We start from the raw sequence: 27719 nt of genomic DNA on the forward strand, positions 1-27719 counted from the left end.
TTTGGCGGTGTACACATCGCCATCTACTGTACTGGAGTGTGAGGCGGCCTCCCTACTCATGCATTTCTCTTATCTGTTTTTCCGCCTACTGTTCTGGGTTGTGAATTCATTACACACATTATTACATGATTCCATTTTTTTGGTGACACAAAAAGGGAAGGGAAGGAAAGAAAAATTGCCCTACCAACTAACCCTACACCCATTAAAACCTCACCACTATTTCACTACTTGGCCCTATCTGATCCTACACCAAGCTGGCTGCCTGGGAGGACAAGACACTATCATTCAACACACCTTGTAACACCTCAACAGTAAAATCTCTTACACCCAAGTACTTCTCTGCAGCGGCCACCACAACATCTATTTTGTGTGATTTACATTCCATTTCTGCGGTACAGATAACCATGGCTATGAATGCTAAGAAGCCAATCTTACTGAAGCACATGTTATTCCTATCACACATGAAACCTCTTAGGATTCTCGCCCTGGACCCATATTCATCTACTACTCTCATCACTGCCTCAGCATAGACACCTTCTGTGCTACTCTGACCGTGGCAATCTTGACCCGCCCTCCTCTCACCAGAACTTCTAATCTCCAGCAACATGGGTACCCCTATACAGTTAACAGACAGCTTTTTTCACTGATACTACACATTCTGTTGACTCATGCCCTCCTGCACACATCTAGGAATCTCACTCCTACACACTGCTGCAACATGACCATAAGCTTAGCACCTAAAACACCGTAATGGGTTCGGGACAAAACCTCTCACGAGATAACTGACACAGCTTGACTTGACTTTGTCCGGTAAAGACTCAGCATCAAAACTCAGCAGGGCAGACAGTGTCTTCTCTTTTTCACCACGCTCTCCACCGGGTCTGCGACGCACAGTCACCAGGAATCTTCTATTTCAGTTGATCCTCCTCAACACTTAACGCCTCTCCACTTATCACTCCTTTCAACGGTGCCCTGCTCCGGAGAGCAAAGCAAGTCTCAGGTCTTGTCCCGAGGCATGTGGTGCAGAGCGCCTGACACCTTTGGACGAAAGACATACAAAAAAATCCTCACAAGTCCAACTCGAGTTACTTTCACCGATTCAACAGTCCTAAAACTCTTCTCCACCCATCCTGACACCACATATGGATCAGCCAGAAAGCAAAGATCCATTCTCTCCAAAAATCTCACTTCCACTTGACCAGAATCATCTTCATCGGGACGAGGCTGGACCTCAGCAGTCTTCAGTGCACCTGACACCACATGTAATATATATATATATATATATATATACACTGTATATATTTACATTTAACCAGGCAAGCCAGTTAAGAACAAATTCTTATTTACAATGATTGCCTACAACGGCCAAACCCAGACGACGCTGGGCCAATTGTGCTCCGCCCTATGGGACTCCCAATTATGGTCTGATGAGATACAGCCTGGATTTGAACCAGGGACTGTAGTGACGTCGCTTACACTGAGATGCAGTGCCTTCATGCACCCAGGACCCGCCTCGAGAGCCAAAATTCATCCTCACTCTCAACAGGTTCAATTTCTGAGCTACCGGAGTACGTTCTTTCTTTTTGAAAGCCTACTTGACGCCAATCTTCCTCACAACACTGCTTCCATCTACGCTCAGCTCCTTTCCATCTTCCTCGCTGTCCATTCCACATCTCCACACTCTTTCCAGTCCTTCATCCGCTGTAGTAGAAAACTGTTAAAATGGTCTTGTATCTTGAATTTGCCACCATGTCACTTCACTCAAAAAACTGTACCAGGCGCCATTACTCCTCGCGGCCCTAACCTACTCCACTTTTCTACTTCAAAGGAGTCTGCCAGGCAACCTTCTGGGTGGATTTGATGGCTGCTGCCATCTACTGTACTGGCCTAGAATATATCTAACCTAGCTAGGTGAGCCTCCCTGTGGCATCTGTGCCTTTCTGCTGCCATAGTGCCAGCCTCTTCCCCAAGTATTTCAGTCTCCAGTAGAACTTGGCTCTCAATTCATATTTTATTACTGGGATTTTCCTCTTCCCCAGAAAAACAGATTGTTTTATCTATTACCCAAGCTTAGTTTTATGATGGGGGAGCAGGTAATTCATGAAACAATACCAATAGGAATTTCTGATACCTCATCAATTGTAATTGACAATGAGTTTTTTTTATCAATATTTTTATTAATTGGTTTTGAAGGTTTAATGGTCCACATCTTTGTTCACAGGACAAAACATTAAAGTTGAATTTGTGAACAAGATAATAATAATAATAATAATGTATTACATTAGTAAAGTGCTTTTCATTTTACAAGAACAATCTCAAAGTGCATAAAATAAAAGATAATATTGATTTTTTTTTAAAGTAAAAATATAACCACATCATAAAAGCAACAATCAAAGTCTAGGGGGAAGGGGAGACCAGACGATAAAGATGAGTCTTACTGTAAATCCTGCTTTAAAAGACCAAAGAGTCTGAACAGCCATGAGATTGTCAGGAAGGGAGTTCCAAAGGCATGGTGCATGGGAGGAAAAGGCACGGTCCCCCATTGTTCTGAGCCGGGTCCTGGGTGCATGAAGCAATTTGGCGTGGCTTGACAGTAGGGTGCGTGAAGGTTCATAGGGGGAGTGTTGATCTGACAGGTCGGCAGGTCCGATACCATTTAGGGATTTGTGGACCAGGAGGAGATTTTTAAAGTCAATTATTTGAGGGACAGGTAGCCAGTGAACATCAATAGAGAAAAGGTTACACTAAATTGGACCATTCTCATTAAATGTGAACATAATGTCCTTATTTTGCCCTGAAAACACACTTACCTGCAATGTTTCTGTTTCACCATACCCCAGAACACAGAACACTCAAGCTACTGCACCTCAGGGTCTCCCTCAGAAAGAAATGTAACATTCTCAGTGGCATTACATGAATGTTTTTATGTCATTCTCTGTAAACTTGTTAGTTGCCTTCACCCTTCTCTGTAGTCCAAGTCGTCTCATCTCTTTGGGTTATTAAGAGTGGAAGGATGGCTCAAATTGTGACTGTTAATTAACATGCTCTATACTGTGGCAATGGACACAACTGCCTTGGCTTTGAAAACCATTTACCCATGTTGTCCAGTAGGCAGTGCTAGCAGCTCATCTTTCAATGTGTCAAACCAAGTTGAACTTGGTCTTTGAAAAGGAGCCACTGATATAGTACATTTCTTCGGGTTCGTCTTCAATTTGATCATCTCTTCTACTCGACCTACTGCATTTGATACCCATGTAATAGAAGTGGACATCATCTGCATCTATTCCTGTACCTGTCAATATTGGTTGGTCACCATTCACTGCACATGTACATAAAACAACTAAAAACATGACCAAATAGCATGTGTGAGCTTACTCGCTCAGGTGATTGATCGATAGGCTTGAGAATTAAATCTGTAAGCGCCGCATTGTTCAGTCAACCTTGGATGACAACATATTTACATAAAACACAGCCCAGTGGGATTATTGTGGCCACAACCCTGGCATGAAATTGTCTTCCATATCAACTCTGATTTGAATGTTAAGTTTCCAGATAAATCACAGCTAACTAAGATGTTATTATTTTCATATGAGGCTTGCATCTCATTACCACCCTCGAGCCACCAATAAAACGCAATAATACTGAAACTTTTAATAAACTTCCTTCAGAATTCCCCCTAGGTGTTTTCTGTCTGGCATGAGTATATGACATTTCTCCCTTATATATATTTAGATTGTAATAAACTACAAGTTGCTAAAGTATGACAGTATGTGCATATTATTTCCCTTCACAATCGTTTTATAAGGCATGTATGATGTACATCAACTGCATTATGATGTATATCACAGTGGCCTGAGTTAATGGCTTCTGCCTATATTTGTGATTTCACATGGCTCCAGATGATCATGTATGTACGTATTGTCTTGAGGGATGGGGGTGTGCAGACAACACCAAAACTGGTATTGTTCAAGCCCAGTTTTTCTCTGAATACGGTGTGGTTTTAATGGTGGAGGGAAATGATTTGTTTGAAGTACAGAGTTGGTATAAGAACCACCACCATCATCACCACTATAAAATATTGACAATATTGAGTCTATGGTGTGCAGAGAGTCAAGTAAGATGGAAATAAATAAATTACTGTATGTTATTAAATATGTCTGCAGCCTCACTGGGCTAACAAACCCCTTCATGTAACCAGGGGCAGATTGACCAGAGTTGTCACCATGGAATTTATATGTGAAATAAAACTGTGCTTCAAAGATGATGAACATGAATGCCTGCATGGCATATCACTTTCCTGTTCGTTGTACTTGTGTCTAGCTAGCTGTGTTCTTCAAAAGTAGGCTACCACTGAAGAACAGTATGTTAATACACACTTTTGTAACCCCTCAGATACCGTAGGCTATACATACGCTTTTAACATCTTAATTCATAATGTAATCAAAATTCAGACCCTAATCCAGTAATTGACTTTATAAGCACGTTCACCTTTTAAACCCTATGGGCACTTTTTAGAGCATTTGTGTCAATTTGTCAATAACATCAATCATATGCTTTTTTTTTAGGTAGGGTACGAAATGCTTCCCATAAAGTGCATTCGGAAAGTATCATACCCCTTGACTTTTTCTACATTTTGTTATGTTACAGCCTTATTCTAAAATTTATTAAATAGTTTTTTACTCTCATCAATCTACACACAACAGCCCATAATGACAAAGCAAAAATCATTTTTTTGAATTTTTTGCAAATGTATTAAAATTAAAATATTGAAATATTACATTTACATAGGTATTCAGACCCTTTACTCAGTACTTTGTTGAAGCACCTTTGGCAGCGATTACAGCCTTGAGTCGTCTTGGGTATGAAGCTACAAGCTTGGCACACCTGTAATTGGGGAGTGTATCCCATTCTTCTCTGCAGATCCTCTCAAGCTCTGTCAGGTTGGATGGTGAGTGTCGTGGCACAGCTATTTTCAGGTCTCTCCAGAGATGTTTGATCGGGTTCAAGTCCGGGCTATGGCTGGGCCACTCAAGGACATTCAGAGACGTGTCCTGAAGCCACTCCTGTGTTGTCTTGGCTGTGTGCTTAGGGTCTTTGTCCTGTTGGAAGGTGAACCTTCGCCCCAGTCTGAGGTCCTTGGCGCTCTGCAGCAGGTTTTCATCAAGGAGCTCTCTGTACTTTGCGCCATTCATCTTTCCCCCTATCCTGACAAGTCTCCCAGTCCCTGCCGCTGAAACACATCCCTACGGCATGATGCTGCCACCACCATGCTTCCCCGTAGGGATGGTGCCAGGTTACCTCCAGACGTGACGCTTGGCATTTAGGCCAGAGTTCAATGTTGGTTTCATCAGACCAGAGAATGTTGTTTCTCATGGTCTGAGAGTCTTTAGGTGCCTTTTGGCAATCTTCAAGCAGGCTGTCCTGTACCTTGTACTGAGTAGGGGCTTCCGTCTACCATAAAGGCCTGATTGGTGGAGTGTTGCGGAGATGGTTGTCCTTCTGGAAGGTTCTCTCATTTCCACAGAGGAACTATGGAGCTCTGTCAGGTGACCATTTGGTTCTTGGTCATCTCCCTGACCAAGGCACTTCTCCCCCGATTGCTCAGTTTGGTTGAGCGGCCAGCTCTAGGAAGAGTCTTGGTGGTTCCAAATTTGATGGAAGCCACTGTGTTCTTTGGGACCTTCAATACTGCAGACATTTTTTGGTACCCTTCCCCAGATCTGTGCCTAGACACAACCCTGTCTCGGAGCTCTACAGACAATTCATTCGACCTCATGGCTTGGTTTTTGCTCTGACATGCACTGTCAACTATGGGACCTTATATAGACAGGTTTGTGCCTTTCCAAATCATGTCCAGCCAATTGAATTTACCACAGGTGGACTCCAATCAAGTTGTAGAAACAACTCAAGGATGATGAATGAAAACAGAATGCACCTGAGCTCAATTTTGAGTCTCATAGAAAAGGGTCTGAATACTTATGTAAATAAGGTATTTCCGTTTTCAATTTTTATACATTTGCAAACATTTCTAAAGACCTGTTTTCTCTTTGGCATGATGTGGTATTTTTGTGTAGATTGATGAGGAAAAACATGTATTTAATCCATTTTAAAATAAGGCTGTAACATAACAAAATATGAAAAAGTTAAGGGGTCTGAATACTTTACAATGCACTCTATGCCTTTGTTTTTACCAGTATGTATCCCAGATAGATAGGCCTACTTGTATTTTGTCTATGCCTGCATTATAGGCCTACCCACTTCTTCTGAGACCCAGTTAACCCACCATACACCAGCAACTGTTCAGAGATCAAATATAGAGCCAGTTGTTAGATTGATCCATTCATTTTCACATATGAATTAATATTAATAATAAAAAACATATTTGTATGGAAATGTGAAATATATATAATCGGTGGCAGCAATAGGCCTATATGTAGGAATCATTTATCAAAGTTAAGACAGTGGAAGGTTAGTTAAAGTTATTATGAAGTTATTATTTCAAATTAGGAAAACTATATAAGCAGTTTTGCAGTATTATTTCACATTTTGACATGGTCATAATTTAACATGGTCACAGAGTAAACAATTTTGTATTAGTTCACCAGCGTAGGTCGATGCATTCGCAATGGTTACGATCTGCGCCGCTTGCTTCTGATGAGCAGAAATACAAATGCACTTCATGGGTTTAGATTTTTTTTTGTGCTTAGCCTAGTCTACCCATTCACTGTTATTTGTAGCATAAGCTAATGGAAGGAGAGGTGTAAACATACATAGAGGTAGACTATGCTGTGTAGCCTACTAGTATTTAGGACTCAAGATATGGACGCAACTGTTTTATTCATACTATTGTAGACGGATTTCCATAAACACAATATGCATAGGTCACATTGTTGTTCTCTTCCCCTTTTCCAGACGGTTGTGGTCAACCCCTTACGTCAGTATTAATAACTTTGCCAAACCAAAATCAAGTGCAATTGTCCAGTTAATATCCGGGACTGCACAAATGCATGGATATTCTTTTTTTATGTAGAAAAGAGCACTCGGGGTCCACCGGGATATCACTGCTTTTTAACAAACATATTTGTGTTAGTTCATGTGTTCATTATTATTTTTGTTCAAGTAGAACGAGTAGCCTTATCGTAAACGTTGTTAGCGAGGGGAATCCAGCCCACATATTTATTGCAGCCGCTGAAAAAAATCTCTTCAATATCCCCAAGATGGCCGCCGATGTGGGATCGATGTTTCAATATTGGAAGAAATTTAATCTACGGCGGCTTCAGGTTAGTGTTATCCTTTACCCTTCTGGTTATATCTGTTCATATAACATTATGTACTTTAAAATTATGTGAAATGTGTAAACTGTGGACGAATGGAGAAAGAAATCGGCGGCGTTGCATTGATAGTTATTAGAAATTGATCCTCTTCTGCCTTTGTTCAGTTCAATCATTGATCAGCGATGGAGCACCGACCATAGAGTAGCACAGGCGCACTGTATAGCCTTCGCTCTGCGTTCACCGCTGGGATCAACATAACCGATTTAACCCTTATATTTTTGTATACGATTCTTTCTTTATAGTGCTCATCATGGTGTAGATAGAGAACGGAAACTTTTTATGCCCTCATGAATTTAGCTCCGAGGACGTAACTTTTTACCAGCTTAATGTTTTATTCTATGAGTACATGATGGTCGTGCATTCTACTGCATCTCTTTAGCGACATTTGGTTCTACTTTATTTTCTATGTATGATAAAAAAAATGTTGTCTTTCGTTTTTTATATAAATCAACTTTGTTTGCACAATTAGATTGATGAAAGTTTTTTTCTGTTCATCTGCTAAATAATCTTGATCGTTTATTCAAGCCATATAACCAGGCTAATTGATTGTCTGTTTGTTATTTCTCTTTTAGACTATAACCCAATCAGAAAACTAGAAGATAGGCTTAGTCTACCTATGATGTTATCATGTATCCTATTTAGGCAATTGGTCATTCCGGTGGTGCGCGTTGTAACATGCGTGTAAAATGATTATAGTGTGTAGACTATAGATGCACGCTAAATGCAAAGCGTGTTCAATGATCAATAGTCAGACATCTGAATGATGTTTTTACTAAATAGACAGCCCATATTTTGACTTGGTTATCACAAAGTTGTCAATGATCCAGTCGGTTTTACAAACTTGTCTAGTAAATTGACAAATAGTTTCACAATATATTGCTGACTTCCAATGTAGCATATGTTATAGCATTTATAATGAACCAGTTTCAATAACATTTCGGTAACACTTGACATCACTAAAAAGCCACAGTGTTGATGATGTAATTCGCCTATCTGTGCGTCTCAGTACGAAATAAGGTTTTCTGTTTTCAGCCCGGTTCCCTTATCTCAAGCCGCATTGTGAGCACTAGGCTATTCGGGCAAGGACTGTGTAATTGTATTCCCCGCTAATGTTTGTAAATCAGGCTCGGCCAGCGCAAGGGCACTGTCTGCCGTATGATTGATGTTCTGTAACATGAGAAATGACAGGAGCATGGCAAGTCAGGTCCTGCGGAAAAGCCTACGGAGAAGAAATCAGAGCTGATTGTTATTCTGCCCCCCAATCGCTAGACTACTCATGTAGTCGGGGATCCAAAGGGCGAGTTGAGCTGTGTTGTGTTACGTAGGGGTTCATTCACATCTTGCCTGTTAGCCTACAAAATAGCATGCTTTTACATCATTCGTTTGCTGCAACCCTGTATTAGTGGCCAATGTTAGAATCAAATATCCAATGTAAGGACCGCTTTTCAGGTTTCAGCAGACTAATTAAATGAGAAAATTCAATTTTTCCTTCCTGAACGAGGTCTGAAAGCTTTTGTGCTAAGATTAGCTCAAAATAAAGTATTTCCAACCAAAAAGATCCAGATATCTATGACAACGTTGAGGAAGGCCACTGATCTTCTGTGTAACATAGTAATTCTAATTTATGTTATTTTTTACTACTACGTTGATATTGATTAGTGCATTGTTGGGTTTAGAGCTGTCAAGAAAGGAATTTCACTGTACTTGTGCACATTACCTTAACTTGAAAACGTAATGTTTATAATGCAAGGTTGAAAAGAAGAACATGTCTAACATGTCGTTTCTGAATAATATTATTCAATAGAAACATCTTGAACATCCCAATGTTGATGTCAGTCATGTTGGAGTTTCTGTAGTGAAAACACTTTAGAATCTATAGAAATAGCTATAAAACACACACACACCCATATATATATATATATATATATATATATATATATATATATATATATATACTGCAACTCAATATTAGGAAGGTGTTCTTAATGTTTTGTATACTCAGTATATATGCTGAGTATACAAAACATTAAGAACACCTTCCTAATATTGAGTTGCAGTCACATTTAACAAGTGACATCAATAAGGGATCATATTTTTCACCTGGATTCATCTGGTCAGTCTATGTCATGGAAAGAGGTGGTGTCCTTCTACACTCAGTGTATAATGTAGCTCTATACCTAAAGTAATGTATGAATTATTCTATTAATCAACTGTCACTGACAGAAATGATTCACCATAACATTTGGGCTGCAATTTATATGTCTGTCCAGGGTCAAAATCATCTTATATTTTGTGCATTGCTAGTTTGATGACATGGTTTTCCATAATTGTCAAGGTCGTATTTGCATATTGACAATTTGAAATTCAATTCATTTTTATAAAGGATACTAGTGGCAATCTATATCTGGAGATCACCACCAGCAAATGGCAATAATATGCTTATAAACTAAGTGAGACATAATTGAAGCGCAGGGGAGATCTTTTAGTTTATTCTTGCTCTTTGGTATACCGATGCCATAGGATAAAAACATGTCACATGGCATGTTACATTATCAGAGTACCTTCCATTGTCGCTTCATTTCAATTCACCATCCTGGTGTCTATTTTAAAGAACATTGCTATGAATCATCTATTCCAGATCAAAGTGTGACATGCCCCTCTGATCACAGACAGACTTTAATCCATCACCCTTTCAGTGCTATTATCAATATCAACAAACAGGATTGTGAAATATACCATGTCTATGAACTAGATTTCTGTGGTAGAATAGTCTGAGATGAATGATTCCTCCACAGCTTTGTAAAAACAGGGCAGGGAAAGTGAGAGCATGGAAGTGGAGTGACCTTGGTTCTCGCTGGCCGCAGGTCACATGGCTATTGCCGCGGTAATCATTCACACCAGCCAGATGGCATTTCTGTTGGCGACCATGGAAAAGGACGGGTCAGAAGCTGTCCTGCCAGCTCCTGCCAGGCCCAAGCCAATTCTCAGCCAATAGGGAGAAAGCCCAGGAGATCATTCAGCCAGTAGGGAGCATTCTCAGACCCAAGGTGAGGTCTGACTACAAGAGGACACAGTTTATGAGAAGGTATTACATTGTAATAACATTGTGTATTGTATTCGTATATAAAGTCACACATTAGCTCTCCAAAATAGAATTGAGGAAATATCATGTATTTAGAAGATTATTTCTTTAAAGTAATCAACTATCAATCAGGTACATTTTTAAGTGTAATGCAATGTGGTTTTTCAAAGTCTCAAGTAAGCGTATCCAAATGTACTCACTAACTTTAGTTTAATATCATTACTGTGGTCCCAGTTTATATACAATTCATTTGAGGATCCCTCTGTTGTCTTAAAGTGATGTAATTCTGTGTTCATTTTATATGGTTTATTAGCAATATGCTCTTTTGATGCCCTTTTCCAGCGCCATGCATCTCCATTCTCTTCTCTCCATCATTCTCTGAGGGATTGAGTCGAGATCAGGAACAAAAGGCTGTGATTGTTCTGCATTTAGCATGACTCAGGCACTCTCGTGTCAGCTCTAATCCACAGACAGAGACAACACTATTGCCAAACAGTGAAATTGCTTTGCATCCTGTGAGCCTGGCTGCTTTCTCTGTACGCCGTTTGCTAGCAACTCCCGCCCCCCTAAACCCTGCAATCTGAAATTGGCTGTGAAAACAGCTCTCTGTTTCCCTTTCATTCATGCTTTAATACTTTTGTTTTTGTAACATTAGGCGCTACCATAATCTAATCATTTTCCGGAAATGCCAGGTCTAGGGCACTATAGGGTTGAAAGGAGGTTTAGGATTTGTGTACTCCCAATCACGGCCGGTTGTGATACAGCCTGGAATCGAACCAAGGTCTGTATGTGATGCCTCTAGCACTGAGAAGCAGTGCTTTAACCGCTGCGCCACTCGGGAGCCCCACTGACCTCCTCCATCGGGTACATATTAATCACGTAAGGACAGCCATACTCGTGCACGCAAGGTAATGCAGATGTGCAGTTTTTTTATTGACTCACTCCCACATACAAACACATGCAGAGTCAGAGATGGATGCTAAGCTTTGAAGGCGACCTCAAATGCTAAACAAAATGTTACTAGAGTAAGGGGAAGATATGTCCATCCTTTTAGAGCTGTCACTGCAATCTCCTCTTTGACTGGCCTCTCTCTAAAGGCCTCAGTGGATCAAGCATCATTCTAAAAAGCAGTGGGACACAAGCTGCAGCATCACCACCACAGGTCTGCGTTGCATCCCGTACCCTGCTAAAACATTCTTCCAACATGCTTTCACACCTCCTCCTCATTGGGAGATATCAGAAGGTTAACGTCTGTCATGGTCTCGTTTACCATAAGCCCCTCTCTTATTCTTTGACAACGAATACAAAGCAAATAAGAATATAGACAGCTTTTACAGGACTAGCTGGGGTAAATTGAGTTGTGAAATCCAGGAGCCATAACCCGGGTACATAAAATGCAGGCAACATGAGAGAGAGAAGTGAAACTGACTTCAGCTTTAAGCTGTTTAACCTCTCTGTGTAGCGTTAGTGGTATAGACTTCAAAGCAGATGCTTCAGCATTTGGAGTGGAATGACAAATGGGTTTAGAGACAGCTACGGTGAGCATTCACACAGAAAGAGTAGACCTGTCATTAACGTCAGCTTAATCACGTTGACCTTCCTTCAAGCAGATTTCCATAGCCGCCATCCACAGCCATTTTGCCTCATTCATCTCCCTGTTTGCAGAATAAGTACACTCGGTTTGTTATGGGTGTGCGTGAGGATGTCTTTGTAATGATGATAAGTTCATGCTTTCACTACACTCAGAGGTAGGCTTTCTTTTTTCAACGGTGTGAGACCATTTCTAACAAGGATCTACATTTGGATATTATTAATATTAAGAATCATAGATTAGTTTCTGATCATCTGTTCGTGACCCTTGGGATTCTCTTCCGGTGTCTCACCCTCTGCTTTAGCATTCAGACCTACCTAAAAGCCCTATCCTATCCAAAGCCTGCACCCCAATCTTTCAGCAGTAATCCCCATTTGGTAGTTGACAGTGCTTTCTCGCAAAAGGCATGATCTATTTCATGTTCCTGTTTATTTTATTCCGCTGCTCCTAGACTGAAGCAATTTCATTGCAGGAGTAAATAACCAGGTTTAACAAAACTTCAGGGACACATTACTCTGCAGGAGGCATGCTCTTCTTCCTTAGCACTGCGTCAGGCAAGCAGGCGAGGGGAGACGGAGGATTCAGGGGAGAGGTAATGGCTCATCGGTATGGGTATAAATCTGTGTCCTCTCTCCCTGCTGACAGCCAGTCCCCTGCCCAGCGAGTCCATATTGAGCGGTGTCTCTACAGTGGCCCCTCTTTATTTGTTTTGACTGTGACGGCATTGCAGACGTATTGAACACCAAGCCTTTCTTTTTCATTTTACTGAGCTTATATTGAATCCCCTCAATTCTCCTCCGTTCTCTCTCTCTCTCGTTCTCTCTCTCGTTCTCTCTCTCGTCCCTATTCCACCCTTCCCCTGCTGTATTTGGCAGGGCTTCAGTGGCTTTAATTCATTCCCTCTATTGTCCATTTTGTCCTTCAGGGATAAAAAAAAGAAGGAACCCTGGTTTTTGTGTGAGAGCTGGGCTTTGTATGGTGTATGATGTGTGCTGGTGATGCTGGCGGGCCTGTTCTGTTGTGCAGCAGAGGTGAGCGTAGTGTGAAGGGTGCTCCTGGGCCCCTAAGCTCATGAGATCAATGCTTCCCTGCTCTTCTCAAGGGTCTCTATGGGGATCCCGGGGCTCTTATTATGTGTCTTTGCTCAAAGTGTTTACTGGAGAGGAGGGATACGGTGGGCTCTGTGTTGTACATCTTTCTAGGGCCCATTTGTCCTCATTTCAACAGCAGAGGGAAGACCTGAGAAAAGATGGTCCCTCTCTTTCAATGGTTCTTTTGAGAATCCAAACTGCGTTTGTTATCGCTAAGCAGATGTCCTCCATTTTATAGAAATAATACAAAAGGTGGGTTACAGCAAAAACAGATGGATCAGGCTTGTTATGTTAGCCAGTCCTGTCTTTGTGCAGCTGCTACCCCCGCTCCAGTTAATTACTATCTTATTCATCTCCAACAATGGGAGCAGGATGGAATAAATCTGAGAAGAGTTCTGCTTTTTTACTACGAAAGGTGCAGACTGGGACCGTGAAGCGAGCGAGTGGCTTTAAGAGGAACAGTTTATCATTTTTAATGGAGAGGAACAGGAAGTGTAGACGTGAAGCGCTGCTCTATGATTAATACACCGCCTCACTCGAGAAAAAGAGAGACCAAGTCTATCTCTCCATCCAGGCTACTGTTTCCCTGACGCCACTACTGCTCTTGTCGTATCTCTTCTTTGGTGATTTCTGCTTTTTATAAAGTCACGAGGAAAATGCATTTGTCTTGTCGCTGAACTTCCATCTAAGTAACAGTTAACACGGGAGGAGATATCTTTCTGCTACTCGCCATACAAATGTAGACTAAACAATAGGGTCTTTCATTCATTCATTCATTCATTGGGTCCTTGATTGATGTCTTGCTCTGTCTATGATCATTGATGGGTTTCAAGATGTATGCGCTTTAGTGGGTAAATGGAGACTCAACTTAGACTGATTGCCCCCTCACATTTGGCTCCTTTACCTTTTTCTAATTGATTGTTTTTGGCCTAAGTAGTTGAACAACAGACCGCAAATGTACATTAAAAAAAGTGAATGTGTTTCATAAGGATTTATTTATAGTGTGTTTCCTTAATGATCTGACTGATGAAGTCACTATGTCCTGAGGGATAAAAGAGAGCAATGTCCCAGAGATCAGTTCTGCCCCCACATAGCCATGCTCCCCGCTCCCCATTCCACACGCCTTCGTTTCCATGCAACCACTTCTTTTGGAATCGCAACTGATGTCGTTCTTCTGTTGTCACTTTCTAATTTATTTTGGTGGCGGAGGACGTTGGGGGTATTGATTGTGTGTTGCGACTGTGTTAGCAGCTCTGCGCGTGTGTAAAGTAGGCCCTAAGGCAGTCTCTCTTTCTGCTAGTTTCAAGGTGGCTCCTGAACTCTCTAATCGGAATTAAATATGCAATCTTTCATGGCAACAGGGTCACTGTTTTTGCATTATAATGTGGTCACAGACTCCCCCCCCAGTTAAAACAAAGGGACTGTTCAGGCATTTTGAATCGTAATTAAAAATAAAATAAAGGAGAAGAAGAACAAAGAGCCGAATTGAATCGCTCCTTTTCAATTTCCCATGTTAGTCTCTTACTGCATTCCCCTATAGTTTTTCCCCTTTTTCCAGATTCATTTTTATATATTATCTCTCTCTTGCTCCCTCTCTCTCTTGCTCCCTCTCTCTCTTGCTCGCTCCCTCTCTCCCTCGCTCCCTCTCTCGCTCCCTCTCTCGCTTTCTCACTCCCTCTCTCTCTCTCTCTCTTTCTCTCTTGCTCCCTCCCTCTCTTGCTCCCTCCCTCTCTTGCTCCCTCCCTCCCTCCCTCCCTCCCTCCCTCCCTCCCTCCCTCCCTCCCTCCCTCCCTCCCTCACTCCCTCACTCCCTCCCTCTCTCCCTCCCTCTTTCTCTCGCTCCCTCCCTCCCTCTTTCTCTCGCTCCCTCCCTCTCTCGCTCGCTCCCTCGCTCCCTCTTTCTCTCGCTCCCTCCCTCTCTCCCTCTCTCGCTCGCTCCCTCCCTCCCTCTTTCTCTCCCTCCCTCCCTCCCTCTCGCTTTTGCTCCCTCTCTCGCTCCCTCTCTCACTACCTCTCTCGCTCTCTCTCCCTCGTTCTCGCGCTCTCGCTCTCACTCACTCACCCCTCTCTCTCTCTCTCTCTCTCTCTCTCTCTCTCTCTCGCTCTCACTCACTCACTCACTCACCCCTCTCTCTCTCTCTCTCTCTCTCTCTCTCTCTCTCTCTCTCTCTCTCCTCTGCGGTTTTCCCCAGACAGGTTCTACAGTGTTTTAGAGGGGATGGATTTAATTGCTCTGTGGGGATTGGTTGGCTGTACCGGGCTCGGCTGTTTAATTAGTGTACCCTGCCGGGATTGGTTTAATGCTTCATGATCTTGAAATTGTCTGATTGTTCAGCCCTCAGGGGACTCTCTCTGCCTACGTAGGCCAGCAGGTTTAGCTAAACGTTGCTCCAGGCTTCTGCAGGATGGGGCTGGAGGAAGAAAACCCTGAAGAGAAGAGCAGGAATAGGGAGGTTTAAACCTAAGGGCCATGGCCTTTATTATGACACCAGTGGACCTATTGCTGAACAGGGCAGCATTTAAGGCGCATCCCTTACCCTAGGTGCTCTCTCTCCTCACATTAAGAGTTGTAGCTTTAGGCAGCATGACCGTCTTTGCACAGAGGATGAGTTCATGTTGCTCTCAAATTGCATGTGTGTGCAAAATATGAAGCCCATTTTTAGAGTGACTGAGGAATTTTGTGGTGGATGAATGTTATATACAGTATATATATATATATATATATATATATATATATAGCACATGCTCATTATCCATAGCCATACTACACACAAGACAACTGTGATTTACACCACATATTTACAACTTGTTTGCAATGCTTGTGTATAAAATGTGTGTTTAGGACACATTTGACATTGGTTGTTGTATTTTGTCTATTACTGTTTTCCCAGTGTTTTGAATGTTGATCGTGCATCTCCCCCACCTTTCTCTTTGTTGTGACATCGCCATCAGGAGAGCCCACGTGGATCTCTTGAGTTATGTGCAGAGTCACTTTGAGGGAAAGAGATGTGGAAATTGCATTTGTGTAAATGGGAGAGATGTGTGTCCTGTATAGCCTGGGATGCCCTTGGTTGGGTTCAATCATGGCAGGGATGTTGACCTCAACAGTAAATGTTCTTGGCATCAGATGCAGGGTAAGTAGAGAGCGCATGCAGTGGCAGAGACTGGGCGTAAATAGGCCTATATCTATTGAAGGCTGAAGTCATTCCGCTTCATCACTCTCTCTCTCTCTCTCTCTCTCTCTCTCTCTCTCTCTCTCTCTCTCAAAGAACTCAACCTTGAATCTCTTTTGGATGATATTAGAAATATGCCGCTCAACACCAGCCTGGACTTTATTGTCTATTTGTCCTTTCAATTGACAATGGCTTGATGCTTGAGTACACTATACCTTTCATCTGGGAGCAGTCCGTTTGGGAATATGAACTCACTCCCCTCTCTGCCGTTGCTACTTTGACTTGATATATGCTTTGCTGTTGTTGATCGGCTAATCTCAGGAATACACGGGGGGGGGGGGGGGGGGGGGGGGTAGTCTCCACTGGCTGTTTCTCCTGTAGTTGCTCATTCCTTAGAGAGGGAGAGGGCGGGATGCACTGGAACATGGTCACCAAGGTGATAGATAGAACTCATGGTGATGGGACGGTTGCCAAAAGTGTACCCCACCCTTGTGCCTCACCCTCTCGCCCTGATTACTGAATGACTCTCTGCCGTGGTGGGGGTGCCACTCTAGCTGTTTTAATTGTCTGTGTGATGATAAGGGGGTAAGTGTATGGAGTCAGTAATCAAGGGGGTTGCCCAGGCGAGCTTTTGAATTCCTCCTAGTGAACATCATTTGAAGAGTAATCCTCTAATTAGATTTATTCAGTTATGTTTGATATGAAGTGAACTCTCTCTACAGCTGAGTGATTTTTGTTTAGATAGCGTGTGGCGGTAGACGGCACCATTAAAACATATTGCAAATACCAATAGAAATCATCATCAGCCGGTCATTGTTTCGTTCGGTTTATGTGTTGGCTGAAATATGAAAGGGAGGATGCACCCAGTGTAACCATGTGTGGATCCATGGCAACAGTCAATAACACCAGCTTATTATAAATGCCCCCAAAGAGTTAATGTTCTGGCACCGGTTTTCCTTTAGAGATAAAAGTATTAGTGGACCTTGGCCTCACTGCCCATAGCCTTTTGGGCAGGGTGTGAACCCGGCGTCCGTCTAGACGTGCAGCATCATTAACCCGCTGTGACCTCAGCCACTGATGAATTCGCTCTCACATCCCCTGCAGCCCTGTGCTATGGCCCCTCCTCCCCTCCTCCCTCCACGGGTGACTCCGCTGGGACCCAGGGCTCCTCTGGACTGGCCATTAGAGCCACTACCCTCCTCTGCCACGCATAAATAGACGTGGTGGCCGTAGCCTCTACTAGACTTCTGAATAATTCAGGGCGTCTGGGCCGTGTCTGGTCCCAGGGCGCTTAGGGACGTGTGCTGCTGGGGAGCAGGGTGCAGAGGGCTGTGTGGAGGTGCAGGGGCTAATGACAGGTCTGCCTCTATGTCAGCTGCTGACCCCCCCACCCCCCCCCACCCCACCACCACCACCACTACGCCAACTCCACCCTATGAAAGAATCCTGTTCAGTTGATTAGATTTTTTCGAAATGGATCAATTTTTAATCAGCTTAGCATCTGACTACGGTCAATACCATTGTTGCTGGGAAGACAGTTGCCGGACAGCCATCTTTATTTACAGGAATGTTTTTTTTTATTTTACTGTATGCAGATCCAGAGACAGAAAATGGCTAAGTCAGGCCGTGCACCACTGCAGCAAATCTACCTCTCTCCAGTTTTCCATATTGAAGGTGTAGTTGGGTGTCTATTTCTGTAGGAAAGCACAGTAGTGGACAATCATTATTATATGTGTGTGTCCAATAGAGAGGTCTTTATCATATCTGCCTTGGCTTCTCTCACCTATTTGCATGCGCATAAACGTTGAGTAGGACTGAGGAGCCAGCGAACTAGCTGTAATACTGCCATCAAATTTTCATAGAGCCATGGGGAGACTCTTAACATGTTAAATAACGAGGCCTATAAACCCGATGTTCAATGCCCACTCCACAACTGCTGTCAGAATCTAGTGATGACTCAATATCTACAGAGAAATACGAGTCGTTTTTCATTTCGTTTGCTCTTTTATTATCACTCTTCTCAATTGCTCTCAAATATCGCCTGTGTCTCAGTTTAAAGATGCTTCAGCATAATTCATTATTAAAGTACACATATTGTATTTAAATAAGGCATTGTGCAAAGATGAACAATAGTTGGTATCCCTTTAAAAGGTTCCTTTCTTACTGACTTGGGAAGTTGTTTTGGGGTTTTTATGAAACGGTTGTTTTCCTCTATTCACTCTCTGATTCTACAACTGTGGAAGCCGGGCTTTTGAATTCCACGTTGATTGCATGCCTGGTTTTCTTTTAAAACCTTCGAACTTATTACTTTTGTACCACTCTTGAGACATCATTGTTTGACATAGAGAGATATGTGGACTTAGTGTTTAAGCTGAGAAATGGCCGTTGTGAAACTGAAACAGACTTATTTCTTTTGAATCGGACATGACTAAAAATGGACTCTCAGGAAAGGTGCCTTCAGAAAGTATTCACACCTCTTGACTTTTTCCGAATGTTGTTGTGTTACAGCCTGAATGTAGATGTGTCACTGGCCTACACACTATACCCCATCATGTCAAAGTGGAATTATGTTTTTAGAATTCTTTACAAGTTAATAAAAAAGGAAAAGCTGAAATGTCTTCAGTCAATAAGTATTCAACCCATTTGTTATGGCAAGACTAAATAAGTTCAAGAGTCAAAATTAGCTTAACAAGTCACATAATAAGTTGCATGGACTCATTCTGTTTTTTGAATGTCGACCTCATCTCTGTACCCCACACATACAATTATCTGTAAGATCCCTCAGTCGAGCAGTGAACACAGATTCAACCACAAAGACCAGAGAGGTTTTCCAATGCCTCGCAAAAAAAGGACACCTATTGGTAGATACAGTTGAAGTCTGAAGTTTACATACACCTTAGCCAAATACATTTTAACTCAGTTTTTCACAATTCCTGACATTTAATTCCTTTCTTAGGTCAGTTAGGATCACCACTTTATTTTAAGAATGTGAAATGTCAGAATAATAGTAGAGAGAATTATTTATTTCAGCTTTTATTTCTTTCATCACATTCCCAGTGGGTCAGAAGTTTACATACACTCAATTAGTATTTTGTATCATTGCCTTTAAATTGCTTAACTTGGGTCAAACATTTCGGGTAGCCTTCCACAAGCTTCCCACAATAAGTTGGGTGAATTTTAGCCCATTCCACCTGAAAAATTACTTTTGTCATGCACAAAGTAGATCTCCTAACCGACTTGTCAAAACTACAGTTTGTTAACAAGAAATGTGTGGAGTGGTTGAAAAACTAGTTTTAATGACTCGTAAAATTTCCGACTTCAACTGTAGGTAAAAATAAAAAGATAGGAGGTTATAGAAGAAAACTGAGTTACTCCACAATACTAACCTAAATGACAGAGTGAAAAGATGGAAGCCTGTACAGAATACAAAATATTCAAACACCGGCATCCTGTTTTCAATAAGGCAATAAAATAAAACTACAAACAATGTGGCAAATAAATCAACTTTTTGTCTTGAGGCAAATGTTTGGGGCAAATCCAACACAACACATCACTGAGTACCACTCTTCATATTTTCAAGCATGGTGGTGGCTGCATCATGTTATGGGTATGCTTGTCATCGGCAATGACGGAATATAGCTAAGCACAGGCAAAATCCTAGAGGAAAACCTAGTTATGTCTGCTATCCAACAGACACTGGGAGACAAATTCACCTTTCAGCAGGACAATAACCTAAAAGGCCAAACACTGGAGTTGCTTACCAAGACAACATTGAATGTTCCTGATTGGCCTATTTACAGTTTTGACTTAAACCAGCTTGAAAATCTATGGAAACACTTGAAAATGGCTGCCTAGCAATGATCAACAACCAACTTGACAGAACTTGAATATTTATTTTTAACAATGATGTGCAAATATTGTACAATCCAGGTGTGTAAAGCTCTTAGAGACTCACAGCTGTAATCACTGCCGAAGGGGATTCTAACATGTATTGACTCAGGGGTATGAATACTTATGCAAATAAGATATTTCTGTATTTAATTTTCAATACATTTTCAAAAATGTCAAAAAACAGGTTTTCACTTTGTCATTATGGGGTATTGTGTGTAGATGGGTGAGATTTGTTTTTGATTTCATCCATTTTGAAATCAGCCTGTAGCACAACAAAATGTGGAATAAGTCGGTATGAATACTTTCTGAAGGCACTATGTTCAAGATACATTCTCAGTATGCACAGTATTTGAATAGCATCTATCTAACATGCTGCTGACTATCAATTAGATTGTCAATTTCCATTTGTACACACTCTAGAGCACACTGTGTCTCTTCCCACCATGTCACTGCTGATATTTGGTTCCTCTCTTGTGCACCAGCAGTGTGTCTCCATTGTCTGTTTGTCTGCTTAATATGCAAAGGCTTTCATTCAGGGAGTCATTTTGGACCAGTGTAAACGAACCGGCCACAATGATTAGCTGAGGCTGGGAAGCAAGTGTCCATCAGTACTTCTAAGTACATTTTGAGCTCATCAACCCTCAGGGCCGGCCCTGAGACCGGTCTGTCAGGTCCACAAGAGCATTCTTCAGACACACTGTTTTTTCAAATTCCTAAACATTGCCATAAGTTTAAATATAAAAGTGAATCTACTCAAAAGGGATATTTGCATAGTTACTTTCATGCATGCATTAAGAGTCTAATAAATGCCTTCGGTACATGAAATAAATCTTTGATTCATACATGTACAGTATGGATATGCCTGCTTTAGATGGCTGGATTGATTCATTGATTACCTAGCTTTTTACCAGTGAGAAGAATTTCTACAAAAGATACAAACACAGTACATTGTCATAGCAACAGCATGTGAATGCGTTAGACAGTAGAGGGTCAGGTGGTTTGTGGATTTCTTGCCAATGGTGATGTTTTTTCATAATATCGATAAGAGAGGAGCCAGTGCCTGAATTTACAGCAAAAGAGTAAATTTGTCTGAATTTACACTGCTGTTCTGTTTTTCTATATATGTTTACAAATCGTGCTTCAGAGTGGCACCATAAACGTCCACAGGAAAATATCAGCCTTATTTATTGGAACATTTTAGCTTCAGTTCAATAGCAGTAGTCTGAGGGCTGGGATACTGAGGGTCTCTCTGGAGGAGGAGGAGCCTGGCTTGGCCTCAGCTCCACTGACAAGATCTTATTTACCGTCCAGATCTATGACTCATTTCATGTACTTAATCGTAAAGCACTGAGATTTATGGAAGGGAACGGGACAGTGGGGAATACCCCAGGAGACACACTGATTGAACCCCTTCTCCCCTGGCCTGCTTCTGGCTGCCTGGCTGCAGCAGGTATAACGGAGCTGGAACATGTATGAGCCATTTCTGAGAAGATGGGAAGAGCATTTGACTGCAGATGAGGAAGTCCATATTTCTGGCAGATATGGACAGCTGATTTCTCATCTCATAAAGCAGAGGATGGGTTAATGGTGGGCTGCAGTGACCCCAGCAGTGCTAACAATGCATTGGCTAACTGGGCTGTCTGAGTGTGGGGTGCAGGGATGGGTGGATGATCACTGGACAGAATGCCCTACTACCTGCCATTGTTAAAGTCGTGTGTTGAGGCTACTATCTCCTCTGGTGGGCTTTCCTTTCTGCAGACTGCAGGCCTCTCATCTGCACTATAAAATAAGGTCTTTGGATGATTGACTTTGTCTCATTGTTCTGGTCGTTTCATGGATGGGAAAGGTAGATACTGTAAATTAGACTAGATTTACTACATGGAAATGTATAGAGAAATTGACTAACTCTGTATTCAGGAAGACATAAAACCAATGACTAAGGCTTAAAGTAGCCTGGTCAATTCAATAAATGCTAGCAAGGGTTAGTAAACTTCCAGTTTGGGGTGGCAGGTAGCCTAGTGGTTAGAGCATTGGACTTGCAACTGAACGGTTGCAAGATCAAATCCCTGAGCTGACAAGGTAAAATTCTGTCATCCTTCCCCTGAACAAGGCAGTTAACCCACTGTTCATAGGCCGTCATTGAAAATAAGAAATTGTTCTTAACTGGCTTGCCTAGTTAAATTGTAATTGTAATCTAATTTAGATCTGTCCACAAATTTAGTTTGAAAACATTGATTAAGTAATGTGTGAAAACGATTCACTAGTGTCGTGACTCTCTCACTATCATTCCATAGATCTGTCCACAGTAGTAGTGACGGGGGGAGGGGAATCAATACAGTTACATATCGGGATATTATTTTTGACGATATATCGTGTCTTTTTGACTATCGGGGGGGGATCGATACAGTTACATATCGGGATATTATTTTTGACGATATATTGTGTCTTTTTGACTATCGGGGGGGATCGATACAGTTACATATCGGGATATTATTTTTGACGATATATCGTGTCTTTTTGACTATCGGGGGGGATCGATACAGTTACATATCGGGATATTATTTTTGACGATATATCGTGTCTTTTTGACTATCGGGGGGGATCGATACAGTTACATATCGGGATAATATTTTTGACGATATATCGTGTCTTTTTGACTATCGGGGGGGATCGATACAGTTACATATCGGGATATTATTTTTGACGATATATTGTGTCTTTTTGACTATCGGGGGGGATCGATACAGTTACATATCGGGATATTATTTTTGACGATATATTGTGTCTTTTTGACTGTCGGGGGGGATCGATACAGTTACATATCGGGATATTATTTTTGACGATATATTGTGTCTTTTTGACTATGGGGGGGATCGATACAGTTACATATCGGGATATTATTTTTGACGATATATCGTGTCTTTTTGACTATCGGGGGGGATCGATACAGTTACATATCGGGATATTATTTTTGACGATATATCGTGTCTTTTTGACTATCGGGGGGGATCGATACAGTTACATATCGGGATATTATTTTTGACGATATATTGTGTCTTTTTGACTGTCGCAATATTCTTTTTTGTGCTAGTTTGCTGTACCTGCACCAAAACTCTAGTGTTTTTCCATCTTCTTTTTAAATAGTGAGCCAATTTGTTTTCAGCACTTTTATTTCCATGACTGATCTACAAATCATTTTCTCATGGCTCTCTCTTGTCCCTTTGCAGCAGACATATGATGAGTAATATGTTTGGAACATTGAATCTCAACAAAATCGCAGTATTGAATCACAATACATATAGAATCGTGAAAATCGCAATACATACCGTATTGGCACCTAAGTATCGTGATAAAATCATATTGTGAGGTCCCTGGCAATTCCCAGCCCTGATATCTAGTAGAAGTGGGAGATAGAACAATAGGGGTTATTGTAATACTGCCTTGGTTCTGACACATGCTCTCTCAGACTCAGAGCATATTTCCTATGCGTGCCGAAAATTAAAATTTAAGTGTAATTGTTGTGCGTGCTGTTTAATCCAATAACCATCTGATGTAACAAACTACTATAATATCTCTCAGCATACATAATTGGACCTGACTTAGCCCCGTCACTTTTTATTAACCTCTGTTGCAAAGGGAGAAGGGCTTCACTAATCTGCCATTGTTGGGTTTGGCAGTCTGTAGCTAGTGCAAAACAGATTTGGCAGTCAGCAGGAAAGTAAAGGCTTTATAATGACGATGGGGCCCAAACTGCTATTTGAGCTTATTAAATCTAATAATGTGATGGCGCTTTGAATTAGGAGGTGAATGGAAGGGGATTGTGGTGATCTGGCAGGGCTTATTTTGGGGGCTGGCTGAGGGTGGGTGTTCCCTTCCTGTGTTCCTTTCTCTCCCACCATTTCGCCCACTCGAAATCGGCAAACAATTTAATCCCTAATGGCCTTTAAATCCGAATGTTATGTCTGTTTGCTAAAATGTTTTGTCTGGTAGAGCCAGTATCCAGTGTATATGTTGGAGATAATTGTATGTTATCTATTTTGGTAGTGTTGTATCAGAAATGATACATCAGCATTATGAGGAGGTGATTAACTGGGGGAATTCAGTCTCCTGTGACAAGCTGACCTCCTATTGTACACTACATTACAGCAAGGCAGCATCTGCAGCGTCATCACAGCACTTGACTCCTGTGTCCCCTCTGAATGCCATCCTGTAACTTCAACAGAAAGCCGATGGCCAGCTTGCATGCCCTCCTCCTCATCACCCACAGTGGACGAGGTCTCAGCTCGAGATAAAGTAGCAGTTATTTCTTATGTGCTTTGCTCATTTTGTCAGTTTGACTGTTCCACTTATTCTGTGTTTTCTGACTTGCTGAGCTTGAAGGGATCTGAGTGCCATTTCACAGTCAGATCTGAGTTGTGTTGATTGAATTAGACAAAGTCAGAAGATAACTCAGAACCGCAAGGCACTGCAAAACTGTCTGCTCCCAAACTGGTGAAAATGAGACGCTGCCACATCAATGAGCGAGCCCGCTCTGCTGGATGTCAGCGCTGGGTTATATCAGTTGACACCCTACCTCCTAGAGCTGGAGCCATTTCTCCCCTCCCTTTCATGTTTATCCAAATAGAATTAATCACAAACCCTAAAACTCCTGCTCCTGACAGTGCAAGACATTTTTAAAGCTTTGTTTCCATCTTTCACATAAGCATTTTATGACTTTAAGCTTCCAACTGTAGTTTAGTATAAACACCAAAGAGGTGTATGTGTCAAAGTGTAATGTGCCTGATAAGTACAGCGCCAGGGCTGTTTCTTTCGCTACAGTGGCTTCAGAATGTATTCACACCTTTCCCACATTTTATTATGTTACAGACTGAATTCAACATGGATTACATAGAGATGGGTTCTGTTTCTGGCCTACACACAATACCCCTCAATGTCAAAGTGGAAGTATGTTTGTAGAAATTTTTACAAATGAATTAAAAATGAAAATGTGAAATATCTTGAGTCAATAAGTATTCAACCCCTTTGTTATGGCAAGCCTAAATAAGGAGTACACATGTGTTTAACAAGTCACATAATAAGTTGCATTGCCTCACTCTTTGTGCAATAATAGTGTTTAACATATTTTTTTTATGACTACATCAGCTCTGTACCCCACATATACAATTAAGTCCCTCAGTCGAGCAGTGATTTTCATACATAAAGACCAGGGAGGTTTTCCAATGCCTTGCAAAGAAGGGCACCTATTGGTAGAAGGGTAAAAAACAAAAAAACAAACAGACATTGAATATCCCTTTGAGCATGGTGAAGTTATTAATTACACTTTTGATGGTGTATCAATTCACCCAGTCACTACAAAGATACGGGTGTCCTTCCTAATCAGTTGCCGGATAGGAAGGAAACCGCTCAGGAATTTCATCATGAGGCCAATGGGTGACTTTAAAGCAGTTACAGAGTTTAATGGCTGTGGTAGGAGAACTGAGGATGGATCAACAACATTGTACTATACTGTAGTTCAAGGGGTGGGGGGTGGGGGGTGGGGTGGGGGGGGGGCAAAGTACTGCCTGCCGGGCACTTCAATCCGGCCCGGGAGACATAGCATTTTTTTCTTCATGGTATTCAATTGGTAGTAGTTACAGTCTTGTCCCATCGCTGCAACTCCTGTACGGACTCGGAAGAGGCGACGGTTGAGAGCCGTGCGTCCTCCAAAACACGACCCAGCCTGCTTCTTGACACAATGCCCGCTTAATCCGGAAGCCAGACGCACCAATGTGTCGGAGGAAACACCATACACCTGGCAACCGTGTCAGCGTGCTTCCAAACCCTCTCCTAACCCGAACGACGCTGAGCCAATTGTGGGCTGCCTCATGGGGCTCCCAGTCATGGCCACCTGTGACACAGCCTGGGATCGAACCCGGGTCTGTAGTGACACCTCAAGCACTGCAATACAGTGCCTTAGACCGCTGCGCCACTCAGGAGGCCCCCGCAAATTGAATTTAACAAACAATTGGTCCCCCCAAAAATACGTCCCTCCGTTGAATTTCAAAATCCTGATGTGGCCCCCCTGCTGCAGTTACTCCAGAATACTAACCTAATTGACAGAGTGAAAAGAAAGAAGCCTGTACAGAATAAAAATAGTCCAAAACATGCATCCTGTTTGCAACACGGCACTAAAGTAATACTGCAAAAAAATTGGCAAGCAAGTCACTTTTTGTCCTGAATACAAAGTGTTATGTTTGGGGCAAATCTAATACAACACATTACTGAGTACCATTCTCTATATTTTCAATAATAGTGGTGGCTGCATTATGTTATGGGTATGCTTGTAATCGTTCAGGACTGGGGAGTTTTTCAGGATAAAAAATAAATGGAATGGAGCTGAGCACACCCAAATCCTAGAGGAAAACCTGATTCAGTCTGCGTTCCACCAGACACTGGGAGATGAATTCACCTTTCCGCAGGACAATAACCTAAAACAAAAAGCCAAATCTACACAGGAGTTTCTTACCAAGAAGACAGTGAATGTTCCTGAGTGGCCGAGTTACAGATTTGACTTAAATCTACTTATAAAAATCTATGGCAAGATCTGAAAATGGTTGTCTAGCAATGATCAACAACCAATTTGACAGAACTTGAAGAATTTTTAAAAGAATAATGGGCAACTGTTGCACAATCCAGGTGTATAATTCATACTGGTTATCGAACACTGACACCTCATCACATATCTCCTGGTTGTCACATAGGCCCACTTTATGTAGCTTCAGTGTGCACTGGTAATCTTTTCTGTCCTTGATAACAGATCATTGATGGTGACCGGCACAGATTTGATGCTTTCTGACCTTGATATCCTTGGCTATCCCTAGTCTTCTGTCTATTTGTTCATGAGCAACCAGACCTGGCCAGACCTTGTGTCTCACCAATGAATATATATATATATATATATATATATATATATATATATATATGTATATGTTTATTGGTGAGACACAAGGTCATATATATGTATATATATATAAACTCAGCAAAAAAAGAAATGTCCTCTCACAGTCAACTTTGTTTATTTTCAGCAAACTTAACGTGTAAATATTTTTATGAAAATAACAAGATTCAACAACTGAGACATAAACTGAACAAGTTCCACAGACATGTGACTAACAGAAATGGAATAATGTGTCCCTGAACAAAGGGGGATAAAAATTAAAAGTTACAGCCAGTATCTGGTGTGGCCACCAGCTGCATTAAGTATTGCAGTACATCTCCTCCTCATGGACTGCAACAGATTTGCCAGTTCTTGCTGTGCGATGTTACCCCACTCTTCCACCAAGGCACCACCTGCAAGTTCCCGGACATTTCTGGGGGGAATGACCCTAGCCCTGAGTTACACCTCCAATCCAACAGGTCCCAGACATGCTCAATGGAATTGAAATCCGGGCTCTTTGTAGGACATGGCAGAACACTGACATTCCTGTCTTGCAGGAAATCACGTACAGAACGAGCAGTATGGCTGGTGGCATTGTCATGCTGGAGGGTCAGGTCAGGATGAGTCTGCAGGAAGGGTAA

The 27719-nt window shown here is 41.8% G+C and overlaps 1 protein-coding gene across 4 annotated transcripts in view; it reads left to right on the forward strand.

Moving 5' to 3' along the window:
* The first annotated feature begins 7190 nt into the window (after window positions 1-7190).
* LOC139389872 (homeobox protein cut-like 2) overlaps window positions 7191-27719 on the forward strand; it is a 123873-nt gene continuing 103344 nt past the window's right edge. For all 4 annotated transcript variants that reach the window (XM_071136870.1, XM_071136871.1, XM_071136872.1 and 1 more), the window contains exon 1: window positions 7191-7280. In XM_071136870.1, coding sequence (XP_070992971.1) covers window positions 7218-7280 — 63 coding nt within the window. In that variant the 5' untranslated portion in view covers window positions 7191-7217. The remainder of the gene's footprint in view (window positions 7281-27719) is intronic.

This window comes from Oncorhynchus clarkii, chromosome 30 (assembly GCF_045791955.1).
Source record: "Oncorhynchus clarkii lewisi isolate Uvic-CL-2024 chromosome 30, UVic_Ocla_1.0, whole genome shotgun sequence".
Classification (NCBI taxonomy): Eukaryota; Metazoa; Chordata; class Actinopteri; order Salmoniformes; family Salmonidae; genus Oncorhynchus; species Oncorhynchus clarkii.